Source organism: Megascapheus bottae, chromosome 24, assembly GCF_031878675.1.
Source record: "Megascapheus bottae isolate mThoBot1 chromosome 24, mThoBot2.hap1, whole genome shotgun sequence".
Taxonomy (NCBI): domain Eukaryota; kingdom Metazoa; phylum Chordata; class Mammalia; order Rodentia; family Geomyidae; genus Megascapheus; species Megascapheus bottae.
In genome coordinates this window covers 10,914,912-10,938,857 of record NC_143532.1, presented here as the reverse complement: position 1 = coordinate 10,938,857, position 23,946 = coordinate 10,914,912, and the positions used below count along the sequence as shown (strand labels likewise).

Sequence of the window (23,946 nt, the reverse complement as noted above, 5' to 3'; positions counted from 1 at the left end):
TGTTTGATCATGTGTGCGCATGAGCACATACACTACCTATGCCTGTATGTTTACCAAATTAGTACATTTCTAGCTGTGCAACTTTTTTTTTTTTTTGCCAGTCCTGGGCTTGAGCTCAGGGCCTGAGCACTGTCCTTGGACTTTCTCAAGGTTAGAGCTCTACCACTTGAGCCTCAGCACCACTTCCGGCTTTTTTTTTCTATATATATGGTACCGAGGAATCGAACCCGGGTTTTCATGCATGCTAGGCAAGCACTTTAACCACTAGGCCAAACTCCCGGCCATAGGTGTGCAACTTTATCCCAAAAGTCATGGCATCCATCCAAACAGATCCTTCAAAAAGAAACTCATCAGCTTAGTAATGTTATAGAAAACAACCTTCCAGACATAGATTAGACACAAGATGTTTTTATGGACAGCTATTGTTTTTAAGTATTAAAGGTACTATTTTCTTTCTTTCTTTCTTTCTTTCTTTCTTTCTTTCTTTCTTTCTTTCTCTTTTCCTTCCTTCCTTCCTTTCTTTCTTTCTTTTCTTTCTTTCTTTCTTCTTTCTTTTTTATTTTTGCCAGTCCCAGGGCTTGAACTCAGGGTCTGAGCACTGTCCTTGTGCTTTCTCAAGGCTAGAGCTCTACCACTTGAGCCACAGTACCACTTCCAGCCTTTTTCTGTGTATGTGGTACCAAGGAATTGAACCTGGGTCTTGGTACATGCTGGGCAAGCACTCTACCACTAGGCCAAGCTTCTGGCCACTATTTTCTTTATTTATTTCAATCAGTATAGCAGATACAAGGTGTGGATGTGTTGCATTATTTCCACAAACATTAAATTAGAAGATTGAGGTAAAGAAGAGACCTTTATTAAGTGTTCATTTGAAGGTACCTGTGCACATGCATACAAAAAAAAGTTGAAAGAAGAGAGGTATACTAGTTACCATATAGTAATTGAAACCAATAAAGATCATAAGCAAGCATTCGATTGCTAACACCAAACAAGTCCCTTAGGCTAAATGGAGTCAGTCATTTTCTCTGGATAATTCCCTTTCTGTTATAAACCACAGAGAGGTAATTAAAATAGATCACTGGAGATTTGGATTCTGTCTAGCCAGAGTTGGCTCTAATAGTTCATCCAAGAAGGAGAAGGAGAAGGAGAAGGAGAAGAAGAAGATGGAGGAGGAGGAGGAGGAAGAGGAGGAGGAGGAGGAGGAGGAGGAGGAGGAGGAGGAGGAGGAATAAGAAAGTTGGGTGCCAGTGGCTTACATCTGTAATCCTCATTTCTCTGGAGGCTGAGATCTGAGGATCACAGTTGGAAGTCAGCCCAGGCAGAAAAGTCCCCGTGAGACTCTTATTTCCAATAAACTACTCAAAAGAGCTGGAAATGGTGCTATGGCTTATGTGGTAGGGCACCAGCCTTAAATACAAAGAGTCTCACAGACAGCGCCTACGCTATGAGTTCAAGCCCCAGGACACTCACCCCCCCCCCAAAAAAAAACCCCACAAATTGTATAGCTGATCTTAAAAGAGTCCTTTCTAGCATCTTTTTTTTTATCCAGTCCTAGGGCTTGAACTCAAGACCTGGGCTTTCTCAAGGATAATGCTCTACCACTTGAGCCATAGCACCACTTCCAGCTTTTTCTGTGTGTGTGGTACCAAGGAATCAAACCCAGAGCTTCATGTATGCTAGACAAGTACTCTACCCCTAGGCCATGCTCCTGACCCATTTTCTAGCATCTTTCTACACCTGTGTTTGCTTTACCACCCAGGTAGCCTCTAGTGCCACAATAGCAGTCCTAAAGATCAGTTATGCTTAAATAGTAAAACTATCCAAAATGTTACAAATATAACCTACTCATTCTTTATGGCCATGAGGAAGCAAGTTAGGGAAAAACAGCAAGATACTTAGGTTAGAAAAGAAAGCCTACAGTCTTATTTTCTGGCTTTGATCTGGTTGTCAGCTGGAATGGACTTGCCCAGGTGATGGCCTACAGAAAGGCCAAATTTCTTTTTTTCCTGTTCATCCTGTACTTCCTTTTTCATTAAGAATCCTGCCTGGAAATTTAGGTCAAAGAAACTGCTTGGAGCAAAATATAGTGGTGTTTCCTCCCAAATATTTTCCAGGCGTTTCTTCCATCCCTCCAGGATCTGGATTCGGGCATCCAGTGGCACATGCCCAATGCTGTAAGTCAGTTGAGGTTCTAAGACTTGGAAGCCACAGAAATGTAGAATGCCACTCTGGGGAGATGTGAAACACAGAAGTTAGTCACAGAACCAGTCCGGTACACCAAAAAAGTTGGGCTGGGATGCACAAAGGGAAACTCCAGAGAGGAGAGCTTGTTTGCCCTGGAGAATCTGCCGGCCACCCCTTCTTGCCTTTATCCTCCCTACCTAGCTGCTGCCTGTGTCAGCCTATTCCACTGTGCTCTTCTTGAAATCAATGAAACCTTGAAACTGTGCCAACCTGGATCCTTTGCCAAAAGAGTTGAAGTTCTATTACATTAGGGAGAGTTTAAGCTTCCTGGTGGTTAATTCCTGCCAAGGAAGGCTGATGTGCATTTCTCTGCCTCTCTCCCTAACAAGATCAGTCTTGATTATTCTTCCAGGTAGCTACTTCACTTGCTCTCCTCTCCAGCTCCTGCTTTGAAAGATTACTTTAAAGCCAGGCATGGTAGTACATTACCTGTAATTTTAGCTACAGTGGAGCTTGGAGGCAAAGATAAGAGGGCTGTGGTCAAGGAAAAACCTCAAGACCCTACTGGGGAAAAAAAAAAAAAAAAGCAAAGTCGGGCCCAGTGGCTCATGCCTGTAATCCTAGCTACTCAGGAGGCTGAGATCTGAGGAGAGAGGTTCAAAGCCAGCTTTGGCACTAAAAAAGTCCGTGAGACTCTTATCTCCAATTAGTCACCAGAAAACTGAAAATGGCACTGTGGCTCAAGAGGTTGGGTAGTAACCTTGATCTGAATTGCTCAGGGACAATGCCCAGGCCCTGAGTTCAAGTCCCATAACCGACCTGGGGCGGGTGGAGGCAAAAAGGGTCTAGGAACATGGCTCCGATGATATAATGCCCTATGATAAGAACTAGAGGACTGTGAGTTCAAACCCCAGTGATTTCCCCAGAAGCTCATCTCAGGTGGCTATTTTTATTCATCTCTAAAAACTACAATCCTACTCAGGAGGCTGAGATCTGAATATCGTGGTTCAAAGTCAGCCCAGCCAGGACAGTCTGTGAGACTTTTTTTTTTTTGGTGGGTCATGAGGCTTGCACTTGGCCTGGGCACTGTCCCTGAGCTCTTCAGGTCAAGGCTATCGCCCTATCCTTGAGCCAAGCCCCATTTCCCATTTTCTAGAGGTTAACTGGAGCTAAGAGTCTCAGGTCCTTTTGTGCCTGGGCTGGTTTTGAACCTTGATCCTCAGATCTCAGCCTCCTGAGTAGCTAGGATTACAGGCATGAGCCACGGCACCCAGCTTATGAGACTCTTTATCTCTAATTCACTACCAGAAAACCAGAAGTAGAGAAATGGCTTGAAGTAGTACAGCGCTATCCTTGAGCAGAAAAGCTCAGGGACAGTGCCCAGGCCCTGAGTTCAAGAACCACAACCAACAAAAACAAAAACAAACAAACAAACAAAAAAACCCTGGCATATTTAAAAAAAAAAAAAACTTCTTCATAGAAGGAAGCCAGAAAGGCTGGTGAGCAATGTGAGCCCTGTGTGCATGTGAGCCTGGGGTCAGAGGTCAGGCAGGTTCTGAATCACTGCACCAAGGTCATCACCACACCTCCCATTGGTGTTTGGCCCCAAGGAAAACTGAATTAATGAATTCCCCTGAAGGTTCACTGAGCACGAGGTACCTGAATTGGCCAGAGATTGATGTTCATGTCCCCGTGGACACCCTGCAGGGAGTACATGGAGCCACTGCCGCCAGTGGTGAGGGACAGCACCGTCTTCTTACTCTGAGGAAGAGAAAAGGAGCTGCACAGCCTGGGATGCACACGTCCACGCTGTCGGCCATTGCTCTCGCACGCGGTGTGGATGCACAAGTTCCAGCCTGGAGGCTGCGAGTTTGGCCTAGTGGTAGAGTGCTTGCCTAGCACGCACAAAGACCGGGCTCCATTCCTCCATGCCACACACATAGAAGAAAAAGCCGAAGTGGTGCTGTGCCTCAAGTGGTAGAGCTCTAGCCTTGAGAAACCCAAGGACAGTGCTCAAACCCAGGACTGGGAGGAGGAGGAGGAAGTGGAGGAGGAGGAGGAGGAGGAGGAGGAGGAAGAAGAAGTTGTTGTTCCAATCTGGACCCCCCCACAGACGAGGGGGACTAGACCCGCCATGGGTTCCACACACCTGCCTGTGGCCAGCCAAACAGCGCTGTCCCAGCAGTGAAGTGGTTATGGTGTAACTACAGACCTCTCACAGCTGGGCCCCGGGGGCTCATGTCTGTACTCCTAGCTACTCAGGAGGCTGAGATCTGAGGATTGAAGTTTGAAGCCAGCTCAGGCAAGACAAGTCCCAGGGACCTCTCATCTCCAATTAACCACAAAAAGCTGGAAGGGGAAGCTGTGGCTCACATACTAAGCCCTGAAGCAAAAAGAGTCAGGACATCGCCCAGGCCCCGAGTTCAAGCCCCACGACCGGAAAAAAAAGAGAAAAAAGAGAGAGGGAGAGAAAAGAAAAGAACAAAGATACACTTGCACTTTTATTTTTATTATGGAAAATTTCAAACATAAAGAAGAGAAAGTCCTAAATAGTATGTTGCTACATCTATCTATACCACCAGCTTCCGCTCTCACTGTCATTTTAGCTCCCACCCTCACTCCTCCTGCCTTTGGTTCTGGAATATTGTAAAACAGCTCCCAAGCATCATGCCATTTCTGTCTATAAGAACTTGGTTATTTAGAGACATAAGGCCACATAGGATGAGGCAAATGGAAGGACCTCCAAGATACAGAAACAAGAGCCATGTAAGGTATGATTGTTGTTCTCAATGTACTATGTTATTTCTCATTTTACCTGTTATCTGATATTGTATATATTACATTTATTTGTTTAAATAGGATATAGAAGAAGGGAAAACAAGATGAGGGGAGGGGGTGGGGAAGAGAAATAGGGACAAAAACATGAGAAGGGGTAGCAATGATTGTTAAGAAATGTACATTCTGGCCGGGAGTTTGGCCTAGTGGTAAGAGTGCTTGCCTAGCAGGCACAAAGACCTGGGTTCAATTCTTCTGTACCACACACATAGAAAAAAAAAAAAGCTAAAGGTCATGCTGAGGCTCAAGTGGTAGAGCTCTAGCCTTGAGAAAGTCCAAGGACAGTGCTCAGGCCCTGAGCTCAAGCCCTGGACTGGCAAAAAGAGAGAGAGAGAGAGAGCGAGAGAGAGAGAGAGAGAGAGAGAGAGAGAGAGAGAGAGAGAGAGAGAGAAATGTACCTTCTATCTGGTGAATATAATGTAACCCTTCTGTTAATTACAATAATTTTTTTTGAAAAGAACTTGGTTATGCATTCCTCCCAGAGGATTCGGTCCCTAGCTGTGCTCAAAGCTCAGCCTACGGAGGGAAAGTGCGCAGACTCCTTCCCAGGCAAACGCCAGCTCACCCACCTGGAAAGGGCCCTTATCGTACATGGCAGCGTAGGTGTAGGCAAACCCTCCTACAAGCACTCGCTCAAACCAGCCTTTTAGAATGGCGGGGACTCCAAACCACTGCAGCGGGAACTGTGGGATAGAAGATACGAGAGGTCATCTTGGGGTGTGTCTGTGCCCCTTTGGGAAGCCACCTTTCTTCAGAGCTTGCCCCTGGAGGAGTGAGTACGTTGGCAATACAAGCGAAAATTAGTGGAGTTCGATGCCCTTTCCTGTCACCGTAGCTGCTGGGGCGGCGGAGGTGTGTGGGTGGTACCTTGAGCCCGGCAGTTTGGCATACTTGGTACCTGTAACAACAACAATAAAAGCAGGTGCTGGGAGCTCATGCCTGTCATCCAGCCACTCAGGAGGCCAATGATCACGGTTTGAAGTAAGCCGACGCCGAGAAAGCCCAGTGAACCACTCAAAAGCCAGAAGACAGCCCAGGCTGTAGAGTGCCGGTCTTGAACTAAAAGTGTAAAGGGCAGTGCCCAGCAGAAAGAAAAATAAAAAACAGTCAGGTGCATGCCCCTGTAAACCCAGCAACTTGGCATGTCGTGGTGGGGGCTCACGGCTTCCAACGCTATCTGGACAACCTTTAGGGAAACCTCATCTCAAAAGTACAACTGGGCTGGGTGGTGGTGGCTCACATCTGTCACCCTAGCTACTCAGGAGGCTGAGATCTGAGGACTGCATTTCAAAACCAGTCCAGTCAGGAAAGTCCATGAGACTCCAATTAATCACCAGAAAACCAGACGTGGTGCTGTGCCTCAAAGGGTAGAGCACTAGCTTTGAGCAAAAGAGCTCAGGGACAGTGCCCAGGCCCTAAGTTCAACAACAACAAAACTACATAAAAGAAGCACACAAAGTAGCATCTAACTCTGAATAATAAGAACAGAGAAAATTACTATCCAAGGTTAGCTAAACTGGCTCTCCAATCTCTGCCTAAAACTAGGTATTAGCTGGGTGTGAACAAAGTCACACATTTCTGTGAACTCTCACCTGGTGGCAAAGCCTGTAGAGCAAAAATCGAAGCTAAGATGTGCTTTATTGTGTTAGTAGGTGTGGTATTCAGAATGGGACTCTCCTTGTGCACACAGATATAAAGACCTCTCATTGAGGAAGAACAAAACTAGTATGCTTGATAGCTTGGATTTTGTCTCTAGCACTGCAAAAAAACCCCAACAACGCAAACAAAAGGTAAGCCATTGTGTGGAGCTCTGGCTGACAGTGTGACATCGCTTTGTAGCCACAGGCCTGAGGGCTAAGAAAAAGGACCACATGGATCAGGTGCTTTCAACAGATTGAATAACAGCAGCCTGTCCCATCTGCCTGGCGAAGTTTCCAGCATCATCCACACTCGAAGTTGGGCATCGAGAGGCTGGTGAGGATTGCTAAAAGCCAGGCCACTGATTACAGGATGTTCTTCCTTTCCAGGGAAGACGATGGAAAAGATGAACACACAGCCTCAGTATTGTCTGCTAAACAGAGGGTGAGCTGGCCTCGGCTGCAGGGAGCAAAAAGCACCCGTAAGCAGGACCAGCCCCTCCAGCCGGGAGGCCCCACCACCAAGAAAGTCTCTCCCACATGCTACTCCAGAAACTGTTGAGGATTTTCATGGAGAGAGGAGAGACTGAAAGAGTCCACTGAGAATCACTGAATAAGAACTGGGGATGTGGCTTTGTGGTAGAGTGCTTGCCTAGCATGCATGAAGCCCTGGGTTCATTTCCTCAGTACCACATAAAGAGAAAAAGCCAGAAGTGGCACTGTGGCTCAAGTGGTAGAGTGCTAGCCTTGAGCAAAAAGAAGCTCAGGGACAGTGCCCAGGCCTTGAGTTCAAACTCCAAGACTGGCAAAAAAAAAAAATCACTAAAGGCTCCTGCTTCATTTTTGGAGTCTCTCATTCCTCTAGGCAAAGGGGACTATAACGTCAGCACTCAGGAGGCTGAGTCAGAAGGGTCTCAAAGCCAGCCTGAGCTACATGGTAAGACATTATTCTTGAGTACCACAGCCAGATGCACAATATGTACAAATCTGTGCCATGCTGAGCTTTGAAGCAATCACCCTTACCATCGAACAGGCAGTGAGGTTGCACTAAGATCCCACAGCCACTGAGGTGACAGAGAACAGTAAGAATTCAAGCATCCCAGACAGCTTTTTTTTTTTTAGGGTGTGGGTTTGGGGGGTTGCTAGCCTAGAGGTTGAAGTGAACAGGGCTTGGGTATTGTCTCTGAGCTTGTTAGCTAAAGGCACTCTACCCCTTGAGCCATAGCTCCACTCCCAACTTTTTTGGTAGTTAACTGGAAATAAGCATCTCACAGACTTTCCTGTCTAGGCTGGCCTTGAACTGCGATCCTCAGAACTCAGTCTCTTGAGTAGCCAGGATTCTAGGCCAAAGCCACAGTGCTGAGTGCAGACAACTCTTCTGGTATCCTGTCCTTACCATACCTGAAATATCACAAGGTCTGCAGCTTCCAGTTTCTTTTGCTCAGCCACAATATCCGGGCTCAGGCGACCTTCTTTGTAAGCTAGCGAAGCCTCGGCAGAATACTGAAAGTTCTCAGGGTCCTTCAGCTCACCTGCAGGAGGACAGAGAGGCTGAAGCCAGCGCGGGGCCCAGCGCCTGCCAGCAAGGAGTTCCACAAAGAACTCATGAAAAGGAGAGGGGGCGGGGGTGGGGCTCCTACCTGTGATGTCCTTTCTGGAAATGATGGGGTTGAAATTCATGGCGTAGAGATCTGACTCCATCACCTGCCATCTTCTGCTCTTCAGAGCCTCCACAGCAGCCTCCTTCATCGCGTGGTTGAAGGATGTCCTCTCTGAATGTGCCAGTACGATCAGTGCTGTCCTGACTAGAAATCCACAAGACGTGAGAGGAGACCCACACCAGGCTGGAATCTGGTGTCTTTCACATTCTGGAATATTGAGAATCCCCTGTCCAAACACTGGAAATGGAAAGGTCTCCAAAAATCCCACACTTTGGAATATCATTAGCATTTCAAAGGGCTCAGACCTGTCAACCCAGCACGTGGGAGATCAAGCCAGGTGCCAGTGACCATGCATGGCACAAGCTTGCCAGCCCAGCACTCAGAGGGGACAGGCAATTGGATCATGAGTTCAAGACCAGCCTGAGCTATATGCCAAGACCCTGCCTCCAAAACAAAACAAAACAAAAAGTTGCTTGTAGGGCTGGGAGTTTGGCCTAGTGGTAGAGTGCTTGCCTAGCATGCACGAAGAGCCAGGCTCAATTCCTCAGTACCACATACATAGAAAAAAAGCCAAAAGTAGTGCTGAGGCTCAAGTGGCAGAGCTTGAAAAAGTCTAAGGACAGTGCTTAGGCCCTGAGCTCAAGCCCAGGACTGGGAAAAAAAAAAAAAAAAAGCTGCCTGTAGATATAACTCAGTGATATCACACTTGCCTAGAATGTACACAAGACTGGGTTCCATTCCCAACATCACAAAATAAACAGTCATACTTATTTGCAGCAGGTAAATATCCAACACAAATATAATAATCCTGAATAAGTAGTCATTCTTTTTCCTGAACAAAACAGGGCTTTCTGGACTTGGGAAGTTCACTTCCACTCCCTTCCTGCTAGCATCATGACCCAGGACAAGTGAGATGTCCTCAGAATTCACAGAAGAGAGGCAGCATGACACCTACACAACAAGACACAATGGCACTGGGTGGCAGGAGAGGAAAGGGGCAAAATTCTTCAGGAAAAACCTGCAACTTCAGACCTAGCCAATATGGACTGCCTTCCCAGCACCTGCCATTTGAGCTCTGATGAAAACGGATCGGGGAAACTGAAACCAGAAATGAGATACAAATATGGCATTAACGAATAGATGAATCCGGGTCACCGATCCACATCTTCCCATTTCCCTTCGGGGGTTTGCTACACATAAACAGAGAAATTCCAGTCGGACTGGAAAATCAGAACGTTCTCCTTCCTTATCTGGGCATCTGTGGCCCACGCCCTGGCTACTCAGAGCGGATGAGACGGAGGTTGCCTAACCCAGCCAGGGCAGGGACGTCTGTGACACTCTGATCTCCAATTAACCCCCCGCCCCGAACAAAGCAGAAACGGAGCTGTGGCATACGTGGTAGTGAAAAGGCTCTGGGGCAGACAGCGCCCAGGCCGCGAGTTCAAGCTCAGCACCAGCACAATTAATAACAGCAACAACGGAGCCCCCAACTCACCCGCCATGGCTCCGGAGGGGCTGGGTGCTGATTGGCTGGGCTGCTGGTTGCCGGGGCAACCCTGGCCGGACGCAGACCTGGGCCGGACTGCCGGGACTTTCTGCGCCAAGTCGTCCCAGCTCCCGCAGCCCTGGTGGCTTTATACCTAGCCGCGCCCGCCCCACCGCGAGCTGGGCGGCTTCCGTGGGCAGGGCCAGAGCCGGGAAGTCTCAGGGACTGGGGCGGGTGTGGGCATCCGGAGGAGGGGGCCGGGGGAGAGGCAGGCCCGCGCACCTGCGCCCCGGCCTGAGCACCAACGCGCGTGGGCCCTCCGGGTGGCGGCCCCGGGCTCTTTGGCCTCTCCCCGAGCTGTGCCCAGAACGGCGGGGGGGGGGGGGGGGGGGCGCCCGGCTCCTGCTGACTCACGGTGACTCTGGTAGGCACAGCAGCCAGGGCTCTGAAGCGGGGAGCAGAACAGATTACAACCAGGCACTGTGATCCTTAGCTACTGGGGAGGCTGACAGCTCAGGCTCAAGGTTCCAAGCCAGATGGAACAGATAAATCTTCAGTTAACCAGCCAAAAGCCAGAACTGGAGGGGTAAAAGGTGGTAGACCACTAGCTCTGATTGAGGCCCTGAGTTCAAGTGTGTGCGCACACACACAGATGCAGTCATGGTTCTAAGCCAAGCCATATGGACTCCGAGGGCAAACAAGAAACCAGTAATAACAAGCCTGAATTTATTTACTAAGTTGATATTTTCTTTCCCTGCACTTTTTTTCTTCATCAATTGTATAATCGTATATATTAAAACAATCTTGATCATGAATTAAAACAATCCTGATCATGAGGTTTTGTGGCATTCCCTTAACTTCAGGGCCTGAGGCCTATGGCTCCCGTCATCTGGGCCTTGACTGTAAAGAAACAACATGCTTCTTTTCATGGCACAAATGGATACTGTCTAAAGATGGAAAATCAAGCCAGGTTCACAACTGGTGGCTCATAACTGTAAATCCTAGCTACACAGGAGGCTGAGATCTGAGCACTGTGGTTCAAAGCCAGCCAGGGCAGAAAAGTCCCCCAGGAGACTCTTATCTCCAATTACCCACTCAAAAATTGGAAGTGGAGCTGTGGCTCAAAGCCCTAGCTTGGAGCAAAAGAGCTCAGGGAGAGTGCCCAGATCCTGAGTTCAACCCCGGTGACCAACAAAAGAAAAATTTTTAAATCAAGGACTAGCACAGAAATACTGGATGAGAGTATCATATTCAGCATAATCACCGAACATTTCAAGTTTTATGTATTGGTTTTGGTATGACTGGGGATTGAACTTAAGAGTCCCACCTTGGCTAGTCAGGAACTCTACCTCCAGCCACAACTGCAGCCATTGTTGGCTTTAGGTTTGTTTGTTTTTTTCCAGGTAAAGTCTTGAGTTTCTGTCTGGAGCCTTGATTCTTCTACTTATCCCTCTGTAATAACTGGGAGTAGACAAGGGAGCAGTCATAACTGATGTAAGTAATCACGGCTTGTTGATTAAGATGAGAGTTTAACACTTTGGCCTGGCTGGCTTCAAACTGCAAACCTCATCTCTGCCTTTCAGTAACTAGGATTACAGGCTTAAGCCATGATGCCTCGCCTCAAGGGTTTCTTCTAGGAGAATTCAAGCTGTAGTTTATGGGGCATGGAAATTCAGTGGAGAGGACAAGCTGAAGGGAGAGCTAACTGGAGGACATGAGGTTTCCATTGAACCATTTTCAACTTCAAAGCAACATAGAAATGTTGGGGAGTTTGGCCTAGTGGTAGAGTGCTTGCCTAGCATGCACAAAGACCCGGCTTCGATTCCTCGGTTCCCATACATAGAAAAAAGTTGGAAATAATGCTGTGGCTCAAGTGGTAGAGCTCTAGTCTTGAGAAATTCCAAAGACAGTGCTCAGGCCCTGAGCTCAAGCCTAGGACTGGCAAAAAAAGAAAAAAGAAAAGAAAAAAAAAAGAAAATTTCAGGTGTGGGTATCATGGTGCCATAGAATTTCCTCTCTCTCTCTGCTGCCCAAACAAAGTAGCCATTTGCGACAAGTGGCTACTGAGCCCTTGAAAGATTTTTATTTTTTATTTTGTGTCAGTTGTGGGACTTGAACTCAGGGCCTGGGCGCTGTTCCTGAGCCTCTTTGTACTCAAGACCCGTGCTCTAGCACTTTGACCCACAAGTAACACTTTCAGTTTCTGCTGGTGGTCAGAGTCTCACAAACTTTCCTGCTTGGGCTGGCTTTGAACTGCATTCCTCAGATCTCAGCCTCCTGGGCAGCTAGGAGTACAGGCATGAGCCACTTAGTGGGAAAGTGTGATATTCGTGATTAAAATGAAAATTTAAACTTAAATATCCACTGATGGTGAGTGGTTCCAAGAGGATAGACGTTCTAGAATACAGGAAAAAGCCTTGAGCTGGGGCTCATACAAAGGCCAGTCAGCAATGTGTTGGCCACTCCATCCTTCGCTTTCTCCTATGCATTCCACTGTCTTCTGTGAGTCCAGAAAGTTAACTCTGCATGTGGTGACCCTTCAGCTCCCTGGCCTCTGGCTTCCAGATGTGGAACCAATGGCCGCATCTGCAGGAGTTCTGAGGACAGGAGGAAGGACAGGGTCCTGCCATCCACTCCCCACCATCCTCAGCAGAGCACATCATAGGGGAAGCCCCTCTCCAGGGCCTCCCACTTTCCTGGGCTTTTCCCTCCCAACCTCCCTTCAGGTCCTCGGCTCTCCTGGTGTCCCGCTGGCACTCTCCCCTGGGAGCCTGGCCTTTCTGAAATGGTTCCATAACTCTCCCCACACCTTTCTATGTTATGACTTTGTGGGAAGTCGATTCCATGTTAAACTCTTCATTTTCCTGCCAGGACCTTGACTTCTAGAAAGGCAAGGGTGAGGCTCCCATCTCAGGAAAGACACCTGAGGTTCAAACAGGTGAACCGTGGCAGTGTCCTGGAGAAAGACCCTTGAGATTTCAGACCAAGGAACTTTACAGCTGTGTGTGGTAGAGGCTGGAAGTGAGCATGTGCAGAGGGAAGGTAGTCAGCTCTTCCGGGGCGTGGCACAGTCAATTCTTCCAGATTATGGCTGCCAGTCAAAGGTGAGCAGCTCCATTACTAGGAGGAGAGGGCGGGGCTGGCCTTGGGTGACAGGAGTGACGATGACCTGGCAGACACGGGCTTAACAGTGTGTGCAAAGGAGGTGTTCAGCTGGAGAAAGTGGAGATGCAGAGTGAGCACCTGGGGCAGGATGAGTCCTCTTGAGCTTAACTCTGCGCCATCAGTGGGAGGCAGACCCTGAAGGAGTCTGCACTCTCCCGGTGAGGTGGAAGGTCAGGTTGAATTCAGGCTGAGCTTGAAGAGTTTACAAGGTGGCAATGAGTTTGGCAAATGAACAACACAAAATTGTGCTTTAGTTCAGAAACCAGCTGCAAGGTGAGAGATGTCTAGGCCACGTTTTTCTTCTTTTTGGTGTTAAGGATCAAACCCAGGACTTGGAAATACAAGGCAAGTGCATCAAATTGGTAGGGTTTTATTTTGGTGCTCGTACTAGGGCCTTTTCTGCTTAAGGCTAGTGCTCTACCCCTTAAGTCATACCTCCACTTCTGGCTTTTTTTTTTTTGCTGGTTAATTGGAGATCAGAGTTTTGAGGACTTTTGTCTGGGCTGGCTTCGAACTGCGATCTTGAGATCTCCGCGTTTGCATGTTATCAATCTTCCTCTCCTAGCCCACTGGCCAGGACAGTGGAGCTGGGATGTTTTGTTGATTGTCTTCATTATCTAGAAATAAAAAAAAAAAGGTAGAATAGGAGAATCCTCAGGAGTCCTGTCTCCCTGATGAGAATGCAAACATGCTCGTTAGTCCCCTGCTAGCACACGGTGGCCACGTGTGCCACTGCTGCTTTGCACAAGGAAAGTCCCCAAAGTCCCTTGCTTTAGCGCGAGCTGGGGATGATGGACTTATGTATACTAGCTCCGAGCCATTCTGAGGCCTGTCTGGGGAATTGGGTTTCTGTTGTTCTCCGTGGTTTCTGTGGATACCAACCAAGTATTCCTAGAGGAAATAGGGCCCTTGGTATTAGGGGACAAAATTTTGTCCTTCTCTGCCCTCTCGTCTTTCACCACCATTGTGACTGCCCGGGACATGTGACATGTTGGACTTGTGTCTGGGTAGATTTTGCTGGAATTTCGGTGTGTTATGTGGAATTTGGTGTGTTATGTATGTGTCTGGATGATGAAACCCTCCATTGGGCGTAGAACCCTCTGATGAAATGCTCAGGGCCTGAGCACTGTTCCTAGGCTTTTTTTGCTCAAGGTTACTACTCTACCACTTGAACCACAGTTCCATGTCCACGTTTATGGAGGTCTCTCAGACTTTCTTGGTCTTTCGGCTTTGAACGATGAGTGTCAGATCTTAGCCTTCTGAGTAGCGAGGATGGCAGGCACGAACCACTGGCACCTGTCCTCATTTGGAATTTTCTTTGCTCTGGGGTGGCACTCTACCACTTGAGCCACAGCTCCACATGTGGCTCTTTGCTGGTTAACTGAAGATCATTGTCTCATCAGTTTCCTGCCTGGCACCTGGTCCTGGGCATTGGGTAAGGATACAGGATTGCTCTGGCCACTGAATGGGAGCAGGGTGCTTTAAACCAACCAAAAGAACAAACTTGGGCTCGTCCTGCCTATCCTCCTGAGTGCTGGGATTAAAGGCATGTGTCACCCATGTCCGACTCTGACATTTCTGTAATAGTTCATTGTTTTTGTTGGTGGTGGTCATGGGGCTTGAACTCTTGAGCCTGGGTGCTGTCCCTGAGCTCTTCAGCTCATGGCTACCATCCTATCCCTTGAAGCAAGGCGCCACTTCCCAGTTTTCTGGTGGTTAATTGGAGATAAGAGTCTCATACTGGTGCCTGGGCTGGCTTTGAACAACAATCCTCAGGTCTCAGCCTCCTGAACAGGATTACAGGTGAGTCACCAGGGCTTGGCCCCTTCAGTACATTCTTTTGACTTTTTTTGTTCAAGGATAGTGCTGTGCCACTTGAGCCACAGCACCATTTCTGGCCTTTTCTGTATATGTGGTATTGAGGAATCGAACCTAGGGCTTCCTGCATGCTAGGCAAGCACTCTACCACTAGGCTACACTCCTAGTCCCAAGATTTGAGCTTTTTTTTTTTCCTTCTTCTCTATGCACTCCCCCCCCATTTTGTACCTGAAATGTTCTTTTCTCTTAACTTTAAGCCCATAGTGAAAAGACATGATGAAATGGGGTGCTTGTTATATGACCCTACTTTCCTGTTTTAGTGTGGGCAGAAAAGAAGGCAGATGAGGTGGGGTCATTCCTCTTGGTCTCCACACCCTGGCTTTTACTTGGGTGCTGAAACCCAGCACCTAGTGTTCAGCACACTTTTTTCAGGCAGGGACATTTGTTTGTTTGTAAACACCAATGGACTAAGCTGAAATCTTGGCCTGGTTACTGACAGTCTGTGGCTTCCAGAATGTCCCTTAACATTCCCTAAGGGCAACCGTGCCTTAAGCTACACTCTGGGGTATTAAGTGGGCTGCTAAGTACTTAATGTAGAGGCCATAACCTGTAGGTGAATGCTTCACGCTCGACACGATGGCCTTTGGTCTCTCTGACTGACATGGAGTGGTCTCCAGTGTGGAGGACATAGCAAATAGTAATTTACTGATTAATTTCCCAAATCTGTTCAATGTACTGTGTTTAGGACATCCATACCTGGGGAGACTCTGTGTGTGTGTGTGTGTGTGTGTGTGTGTGTGTGTGGAGAGAGAGAGAGAGAGAGAGAGAGAGAGAGAGAGAGAGAGAGAGAGAGAGAGACCAATGAGTAAACCATGCAAGTTCACTATACTCAACTTTTCTAAGTGACTTTTTTTTTTTTTTCAAAAAAGAGGTTTTAGGGGTCTGGTACATGACTCAAGTGGTAGAGCACCTGCCCAGCAAGCCTAAGGTCCTCAGTTTAAATCCCAGTACTGCCTTCAAAAACAAGAAAAAAACAAACAAGAAAAAGAAAGACACTCCGTAGTTTTATTGTGAAATACTTATACATTCTGCCAAGGTAAACCTGGGCCCTGGGACCCAGGAACGCAGCATGGTGTTAGTCCTCTCATCCCCCAGGTGCAAAAAATGTGTAAGGACTTGTGACCCTGTTTACTAGAGAAAGATTGCCCCTCAGGCCCTCTCACCTTGGAAGGTTTAAAATCGGCTCCAGGGCACCGTCCTTTGTGTCCACCCGGCTCCCCACACCACCCTCGTGGAGGGGCGGGCAGCGACTGGGAGGAGCCCCTGCTCCCATCCAGAGGCCTTGGCAGGGCGGGAGGCGACGCCGGCGTCGGGGCGCTGTCTGCGGCGGGCTCCACTGGACTCCACTGCCGAGGGGCCTGGGCCTCACCTTCTCTTCACAAACTTCTTTCTGGAAGCGTTGGGATTTAAGCGCCTCCGGCCGGCTCCCAGCGTGCCGTCCCGGACCTGCAGCATGGCCGAGCGGCTGGAGATGTCGTTCTCCGCGAAGGGGGACAGGCCAGCGATGTAGTCCGGGGCGAACACGTCGGTCTTCTGCCTGGCCTTCCGGGAGAGCCGCAGCTGCGGGAAGCGCTGGTCCTCGGTCAGGTGGGGGCTCACGGCGTATTTGCCCCCCTTGGGAGTGGGCAGAGAGTACTGCGAACCAGAGCCGGGAGGGAAGGCGTCAGGCAGGAGCCAGAACACCGGTGGGATGACGTCGCCCCCGTCCCCAGCCCCCCCACCGGGGCTCCGTCCCCTGCCGTCTCCCGTTCCCCTCGCCTGTCTTGGCGCTGGGAGCCCAGGCTTTCCACCTTCCGTCCTGGGGAGGCGCCGACACTCACCCGGAGGCCTCGGGGGTTCAGAACCTTGGGGTTGCTGGAGAAGTGCATGTGCAGCGTGCCATCACTGCCCACGGTCACAGACACCTTCTTCAGGGTCTTGTTCCCACAGTGTGCACAGAAGACGCGGGTCATGTCTGACGTCGTCCTGGAGGGCACAGAAGGAGACGCTGTGGGCTGGAGTCCCGGGGTGGACCCTCCCCAGCTCACACGGGTGCTGGACTCTGGTGCGTCTTTATAAAGACAAAGGCGAGTGGGGCCGGGAGTCTGGCCTAGTGGTAGAGCGCTTGCCTAGCATGCACTAAGACCTGGGTTTGATTCCTCGGTACCCCACATACATAGAAAAGCCATTAAGTGGTACTGTGGCTCAAGTGGCACAGTGCTAGCCTTGAGAAAAGCCGAAGGACAGCGCTCAGGCCCTGAGATCAAGCCCAGGACTGGCAAAAAAAAAAAAAAAAAAAAAGGCTGGTGAGTGCCAGTGGTTCACAGCTATAATCCTAGCTACTCACTCCATGTGAGGATCGAGGTTCCAAGCTAGCCTGCCTGGTCAGGAGACACTTGTCTCTGATTAACCAGGAAAAAACCCAAAGAAGAGATGTGACTCAAGAGGGAAACACCAGCCTTGAGAGGAAAAAACAACACCAAAAAACCTAAGGGACAGGCACCCTGGCCTTGAGTTCAAGCTCTGGCATGTTGTGTGCACATGCGTGTATGTACACGTATGTGTACATGTACACACACACACACACACACACAGAGGCCACCCTGATTTCTTAGACTGAATGCACAACAAAGGCTGCCTTCTTCAGAGGAAATGGTAAGTGACCCAAGGAGCAAGTGTCCCTTTAGAGGTGTTACAGCTCAACCCTTCCCTGACACCACCACAGATGGCGGCAGTGAGTCACACAGGAAATGCCTGGTGTGGGTGAATGGCTGGAGAGCTGGCACCAAGGCCTCCATCCCTGTGTTTACTTAAACCCCCAGGAAGGACCCCAGAACAGGTGAAAGCTGTCCCTGCCAGGGGCCAGGCAGCAGCCCTAGGGATCTGTCAGCTTGTGTCAGGAAATGAGGGTGACATGGCTGAGAAAGGCTGCTCCCCACCTGTAAGTCTGAGAGTGAGCTAAGAGCCCTCATACAGGTGCTGTGGACTAAGTCCTGAGCCTGGCAGTAACCGACAAATTCACACAGGAAGAGGGAATCTGAACATGAATTATGTATGGAAGGTTTACGCTTTGGTCTTACTCTGGAATTTCAGGCACAAAAATATAGTCTAGTCTTGTTGCATCTCTTTCCTACAACAAACTCAGTCTCCTTGTGTATTATTTCAGAGCAAATTTGCCACTCCACCTAGAAATAGTCCAGTGTGCATTTCTAGAATGAACCCAGGCTGCTGGGGGATGTGTCTGTGCGTGTGAGGATGCTGGTAAAACCTCTGTGCCCTAGGAACAGAACCTAGGCTGCCACAGAATGAGAAGGTGGAAGAGGCGGATGTCAGCGTTCTGCTGGAGGTTCTCTGCAGGGACAAGGGGAGTCCAGCGGAGAGCCCAGGTAATGGCTACGCACTTGAAGCAGCCGTGGCAGCGCAGGACGTAGCTCCGGGCCTCTCGGATCATCAGGCCGGTCAGTCCCAGCACGGGCAGCCCCATCTGCAGCAGCACGTTCTGCAGGCAGCAAGGGAAGGAGCCACAAACAAGTTAGAACTTCACATGACTTTTGTCACCAGCCAAGGGGACTCCTCATGCCCTTGCTGGGCTCAAAGCTTTTGCTGTTTTTTGTGTGTCTGCCTGTACTGGGGTTTGAAACTCAGCCTTGTACTCCTGCTCAGCTTTCTCATGGCTGATATTCTACCTCCGGTGCCATGCCTCCAGTTACATCATTTGGTGGTGCACCAGGACCAGGACCCAGCACGGACAGGACTCCTGTACTCGCAGTGAGCAATCTGTGTCAAGAGATGTTCTATCAGAGGGAGAGAGTCCCTGTGTTCTGGGTTGGAAAACGTGCCAACCTTTTCCATGTACCTGAGTTCAACTAAACTGAATCCAATTTGAACATCAGATCCACTTACACTTAATGCAAATATTGCCAAAGGTCACAGGTCAAGTTTCTGGAGCCAGGAGTGCTGCACAGTCCCCAAACCCCACAGGATCACACGGGTGATGGCACGAGCCCACCACTCACCTGCATGGCAAAGTCTGTGGTCACACAGCCAACCCTCACGTCCTTCGGGTTGTCACACTGTTCCAATTCCTGCTGGATCTGTCTGATGTTGCTGGGTGTGATCCACCCGCCCCCATCGTCATCGCTGTCTTCTCTCCTATCTTCAAACTCATCTTCTTTCTCTTCCTCCTCCTCCTCTTCCTGTCCCCCTCCATCAATCTGAAATACCAATAGCACAAAATGTCTAGCCCACGGGAGCCATGTGGAGAAAAGATGGTGCGGGGCGAGCTGGAGACCAGAGCTGGGGCTCACCAGCAGCTCCTGCAGCTCCCGGTCAATGTTGGGTAGGGGGCTCCTCCAGAACACAAAGGAACTGAACTCGAGGCTCTCAGGACCCTCAGCTTCATGCCCACCATCTGACGTGTCTTGACGGGGTTTAGGCTAGGAGTAAAAAACATCTCGTGATGCTGGGGACCAGACCCAGTGCCCTGTGCATACCAGGCACATGCTCCTTCACTGAGCTGCGCCCCTCCCGACCCCCAAATAACTATTTAAAATGGGAAAATGGAATGTAACTACAGGATGTACAAGTCAGCTCGGATAGGGATGGACAATGTTGGTAACAGAAAATGGAAACTTGGGTTTCCACAGACAGAACCTGTGGAGCTGGGACTGGCTCTAGCGAGGGTCCTGGGAGCCCAGGCGTGGAAGCTGGGGCAGGACCGTGAGCGTGGGCAGCCCGGAGAGACCTTGTCTCCCGCCAAACAAAACCCAAGCTTGGGGAACACGGTCTGTAGACAGAATTACCTTGGAGGGCAGATGAAAACCAGAAATGTGCAGTGGGGTTTCCGGGTGCCGCGTAGAGGAACTCACTCTAACCTTAAAGAAACAATACATTGTAAATAAAATGCTCCCTGAGCAACAAAATTTAGTTTGAAACTACAAAATGAAAGATTAAAAAAAAGTTACAGAAATAAAACCTATCTAATGTTTAAAAGGAACTGGGGAATATAAGAATATACACATAGAGAAAACAACAGAGTTCTCCCATACCAACACCATTAAGTCAGAACCTTGGGATAAATTTCCTGATGTGTCACATACAAACTGTGGTCAATGTCACTGCCCATCACACTTAGGACAGCTACCTTACAACTAGACTCTGGGTCAAAGGACACACTGTTTTAAAGCATCACATACAAATGTGAACTGGGAACATCCAAGTTTGTGTTATACTGTGTCACTTGTCACTTTTAGACTGGTGGATTCTAAACCTGTCTGGAAGTAGACAGGGAGGGTAGAGCTGACTAGCATAAGTAGTCAGATAAAAAAACATTGCTTGGGGGCCAGGAGTTTGGCCTAGTGGTTAAAGTGCTTGCCTAGCATGCACGAAGACCCGGGTTTGATTCCTCCGTACCACATTCATAGAAAAAAGCCGGAAGTGGTGCTGAGGCTCAAGTGGTAGAGCTCTAGCCTTGAGAAAGTCCAAGGACAGTGCTCAGGCCCAGAGCTCAAGCCCAGGACTGGCAAAAAACAAAACATTGCGGACAAGATAAAATAATGGCATTCGCTGGGAAGTGGATGGAACTAGAGCGAATCATGTTGAGTGAGTTAAGACAAGACCAAAGGAACAAAAGGCGCACAGGTATCCTTAATAAGTGGATATTAGATCCAAACAGTACAAGAGCGATGGCTCAATATTTGGGCACCTAAGTTTATGGACATGGTTTTGGAGATATAAACAACTACATAGACATAAAAATCTATGATGGGCTATATACTCTATAGATATAATGTTTTATTACATATATTAATTTGTTTTTTTATGTTTGAATATTTTTATTCTGAATTTTTCCAGTATCAAAAATGTATGTGGCAGATATGATCACATCACAATTGTAATTTATATTACAATTCATGTCTTGCAAACCTGATGCCGATGCACATTTCATTTGTAACATACAGCAAAATGACCATATGAAAATATTTAGTTTTTTTCCCATATATTTTTTTATTGTAATTAATAGAATGGTTACATTATATTCACCAGATAGAAGGTGCATTACTTCATAAACATTGATACCCTTTCTCATGTCTTGGTTCCCGTTTCCCTCCCCCTCCCCCCACATATATTAATTTGTATCTATGACATACAAACCCTCAGCTTATTTTAATTATGTTCTAAAAATCTATGTACCAGTGATTGTATATAGATTCCCTTCTTGAATACTTGTTAAACACGACATTTGAAATATGATGTAAAAATCAATGTTAATAAATTCTTTAATTAAAAAATTACAAAAACAAACAAAAAAACCACTGCTTGCATTTTTTTTGAACACTATCAGAAATCAATTAGGTTAACTGGCTAGCTTCCCAAGTCCTTAGGACTGGAATCAGCCAATGAGTCTGAATCACAATCCATCATCATTGTCTTCAAGTTACCAAGTTCAAGGCCCCCAAAATTCAATAGGATCCCACAGTCCATGTCATAAAGGACTGGAAAAAAAAAGCAAGCACTGGTGTTCCTTCTTTTACACTTCCCAAAAGCATTCTATTCAAACAAAATTTTTGTTCTTTGCATTTTCAAAATTAAAAAAATCCTTTCTAGGAATATACAGATCAAGACAAAATTAATGATTCAATTAATGAGCTTTATATGGATCCTGACAAAAACAGACTTAATAATTACAAAACAATGAGAAATGCAACCAGATTGGCTACTTGGGTGATATTAGAAATAACTATTACATTTTGTGTTGGTGTAAAGGCTTTGAAGGTCTTCCCCTCACTCCCCCCCACCTCAACCCTAGCCCTGGGCACGGTCCTTGGGCTTGTCTCAAGGATAGTGCTCTAGCTAGGAGCAGTGGGTCATGCCTGTAATCCTAGCTACTCAGGAGGATAAGATCATAGTTCAAAGCACTAAAGACCCAAGAGACTCTTATCTCCAATTAACCACTAGAAAATGGGAAGTGAAGCTGTGGCTCTAGGGGTAGGGTGGTAGCCTTGAACTGAAGAGCTCAGGGACAGAGTCCAAACCACATGACCCACAAAAAAAAAAAAAGAAAAAGAAAAAAGAAAAAAGGATAGTGCTCTACCACTTGAGAAACAGCACCATTTCCAGCTTTTTTTCTGTGTATGTGGTACCAAGGAATTGAACCCAGGGCTTTGTGCATGCTAACTCTACCACTAGGCCATGCTTCTAGCCCCTGAAGTTATTTCTTACAAAAGTTTGTATCTTCCAAGACACACTAAGAAACACATATCATGAAATTAATAAATGCTGTCCAAATGCAAAATCCTCAGGGCTGTGGCTCAGCAGAAATGAAGCAGACCAGCCATGAGACTGCTGTGGGCAAATGCATACAGCCCATTACACCATTTCCTCTACTTCCACAATAAAAAGAAAACCCCAACGCTCCTGACTTACCTTTTCTGGTTCTTGTTTTAGGTGAGACACTCCAACAAAATCTGCTTCCAACTGGTAAGTGAGTGCCAGCACCTGGATATCTGTGGCTGACAGGCTGGGATAGTCCCCCGTTTTCTTTGAAAACTCAGTCACTGTAAGCAAGAGATTCCCAACTTTGATTAAAGGCAAAAAGACAAAACAAAACAATAGGACCTTGAATAACCATAAAGTAGAAAAAAAAAGCCATTAACCCTTAAAGACTGCAACACAATTCTACTCCCAGTTGAGATTCATACTATAACTAGCATGAGTCCCATTGCATCCTAATGTGAGTGGATGAAAGGAAGGCATAAAGTCACAGCAGAAAGCACAATATTTGCACAAGATGAAAGGTACTTATGATAGATTCAAAATCATGTTAGAAGGGCCAGAATGGAAGTGTGGCCTCATGATAGAGTGCTTGCCTAGCAGGCACAAAGCCCTGGGTTGGATTCCTTGGTACTACATACACAGAAAAGGCTGGAAATAGATGGTGCTATGGCTCAAGTGGTAGAGTGCTAGTCTTGAAAAAGCTCAAGGATAGTGCCTAGGCCTGAGTTCAAGCCTCAGGACTGGCAAAAAAAAAAAAAAAAAAAAAAAAGTTATGTCAGAATAGAACCCTTCTCTCCCAAAGTAATCCATCACAAAAAAGGGCTGGAGGCATGGGTCAGAGGTAGTGGTGAGTGTGTGTGTTGTGGAGTGGAACTAGAACTCAGGACCTGTGTGCTCTCCTTGGGCTTTCGTGCTGAAGGCTAGCATTCTATACTTTGAGGCACAGCTCTACTTTCTGCTGTCTTGGTAATTAATTTGAGATGACTCTCACTGACATTCCGCCGCCTGGCTGTCTACAAACCACAATCCCCAGATTGCGGCTTGGACTACAGACGAGAGCCTACAAGCGTCTTGCTCTACTCTGAATCCAGATTTCAGGCTGACAGCTGACAGGACGCTAGGCTTGGTGACATTCCCGTTTTCACGTCCGCAGCAACCAAGATAAGTCTTCTGCTTCACAGATGAGGGCCTGAGGCTGAGTGACACAACCTGAGAGTGGGTGAGGCGGTGGTGGCGGGTCTGACCCACTGCAGGCCCAGGGAGACCCACGCTCCCACGCCACAGGTCATGCTGCTAAATCTGATTAAGCACGCCCCCCCCCCCGGATTCGCAGGTGGGCCCAGCCAGCCCGGGCCCCAGCAGCCTCCCCACCCCACTCCACCTCACCCCACCCCCGGGCCGGACCCCAGCAGCCTCCCCTCCCCTCCCCACCCCACCCCCGGGCCGGACCCCAGCAGCCTCCCCTCCCCTCCCCTCCCCACCCCACCCCGGGCCGAGGCGCTCACCCCGCCGCACGCACTCCGGGCGCGGCTCCTTGAACCTCAGCTCGTACGGCAGGACCGCGAGCCGCCGGCGCGTGGCCCGGTCCCGGATCTCGTTGACGACCTCCCGGATGGTGTAGATGTGTTTCCCGATGTCCTGCGGGGAGATCGGCATGGCTCAAGCTCCCCCTCCTCCCCCCTCCACACGCACCCTCAGGAGCCCCCGCCCCGGACTCCTTGGGGGGGATCTCCCGTACCTGCAGAGGTGCGTTCTTCAAGAAAGCCCCGGCGTCAGCCACGACGTGCTCCACGGGCGCCATGATGGCGGGACCGGCACGGAGCGCGCATGCGCGCACCGCGGCGCG

General features: G+C 48.5%; 2 protein-coding genes across 2 annotated transcripts; both read right to left on the bottom strand.

Moving 5' to 3' along the window:
• Nucleotides 1-1,191: 1,191 nt before the first annotated feature.
• Nucleotides 1,192-10,148, bottom strand: Nqo1 (NAD(P)H quinone dehydrogenase 1). Its single transcript, XM_090357354.1, has 6 exons — nucleotides 9,813-10,148; nucleotides 8,297-8,461; nucleotides 8,058-8,188; nucleotides 5,589-5,702; nucleotides 3,844-3,945; nucleotides 1,192-2,228 (listed from the first exon to the last, which is right to left on the bottom strand). The coding sequence occupies exons 1-6, from the start codon at nucleotides 9,817-9,819 to the stop codon at nucleotides 1,923-1,925; spliced, it is 825 nt and encodes a 274-aa protein (XP_090213480.1). The 5' UTR covers nucleotides 9,820-10,148; the 3' UTR covers nucleotides 1,192-1,922.
• Nucleotides 10,149-16,076: 5,928 nt separating this feature from the next.
• Nucleotides 16,077-23,946, bottom strand: Nob1 (NIN1 (RPN12) binding protein 1 homolog). The gene is made up of 9 exons (XM_090357353.1): nucleotides 23,839-23,946; nucleotides 23,606-23,738; nucleotides 22,251-22,381; nucleotides 19,628-19,699; nucleotides 19,133-19,261; nucleotides 18,842-19,039; nucleotides 18,227-18,324; nucleotides 16,667-16,811; nucleotides 16,077-16,481 (listed from the first exon to the last, which is right to left on the bottom strand). Exons 1-9 carry the CDS (start codon nucleotides 23,899-23,901, stop codon nucleotides 16,212-16,214), a joined length of 1,239 nt encoding a protein of 412 aa, XP_090213479.1. The 5' UTR covers nucleotides 23,902-23,946; the 3' UTR covers nucleotides 16,077-16,211.

Excerpts from the sequence above, each read along its gene's own strand:
- Nob1 (XM_090357353.1), bottom strand. The coding sequence starts at position 23,901 with ATGGCGCCCGTGGAGCACGTCGTGGCTGACGCCGGGGCTTTCTTGAAG. Across the intron at positions 23,739-23,838 it reads TGAAGAACGCACCTCTGCAG|GACATCGGGAAACACATCTA; the intron begins GTACGGGAGATC and ends ATCTCCCCGCAG. Across the intron at positions 22,382-23,605 it reads CCCGGAGTGCGTGCGGCGGG|TGACTGAGTTTTCAAAGAAA; the intron begins GTGAGCGCCTCG and ends TCTTGCTTACAG.
- Nqo1 (XM_090357354.1), bottom strand. Across the intron at positions 5,703-8,057 it reads CAGACCTTGTGATATTTCAG|TTCCCGCTGCAGTGGTTTGG; the intron begins GTATGGTAAGGA and ends TCTATCCCACAG. Across the intron at positions 3,946-5,588 it reads ACGATAAGGGCCCTTTCCAG|AGTAAGAAGACGGTGCTGTC; the intron begins GTGGGTGAGCTG and ends TCTCTTCCTCAG.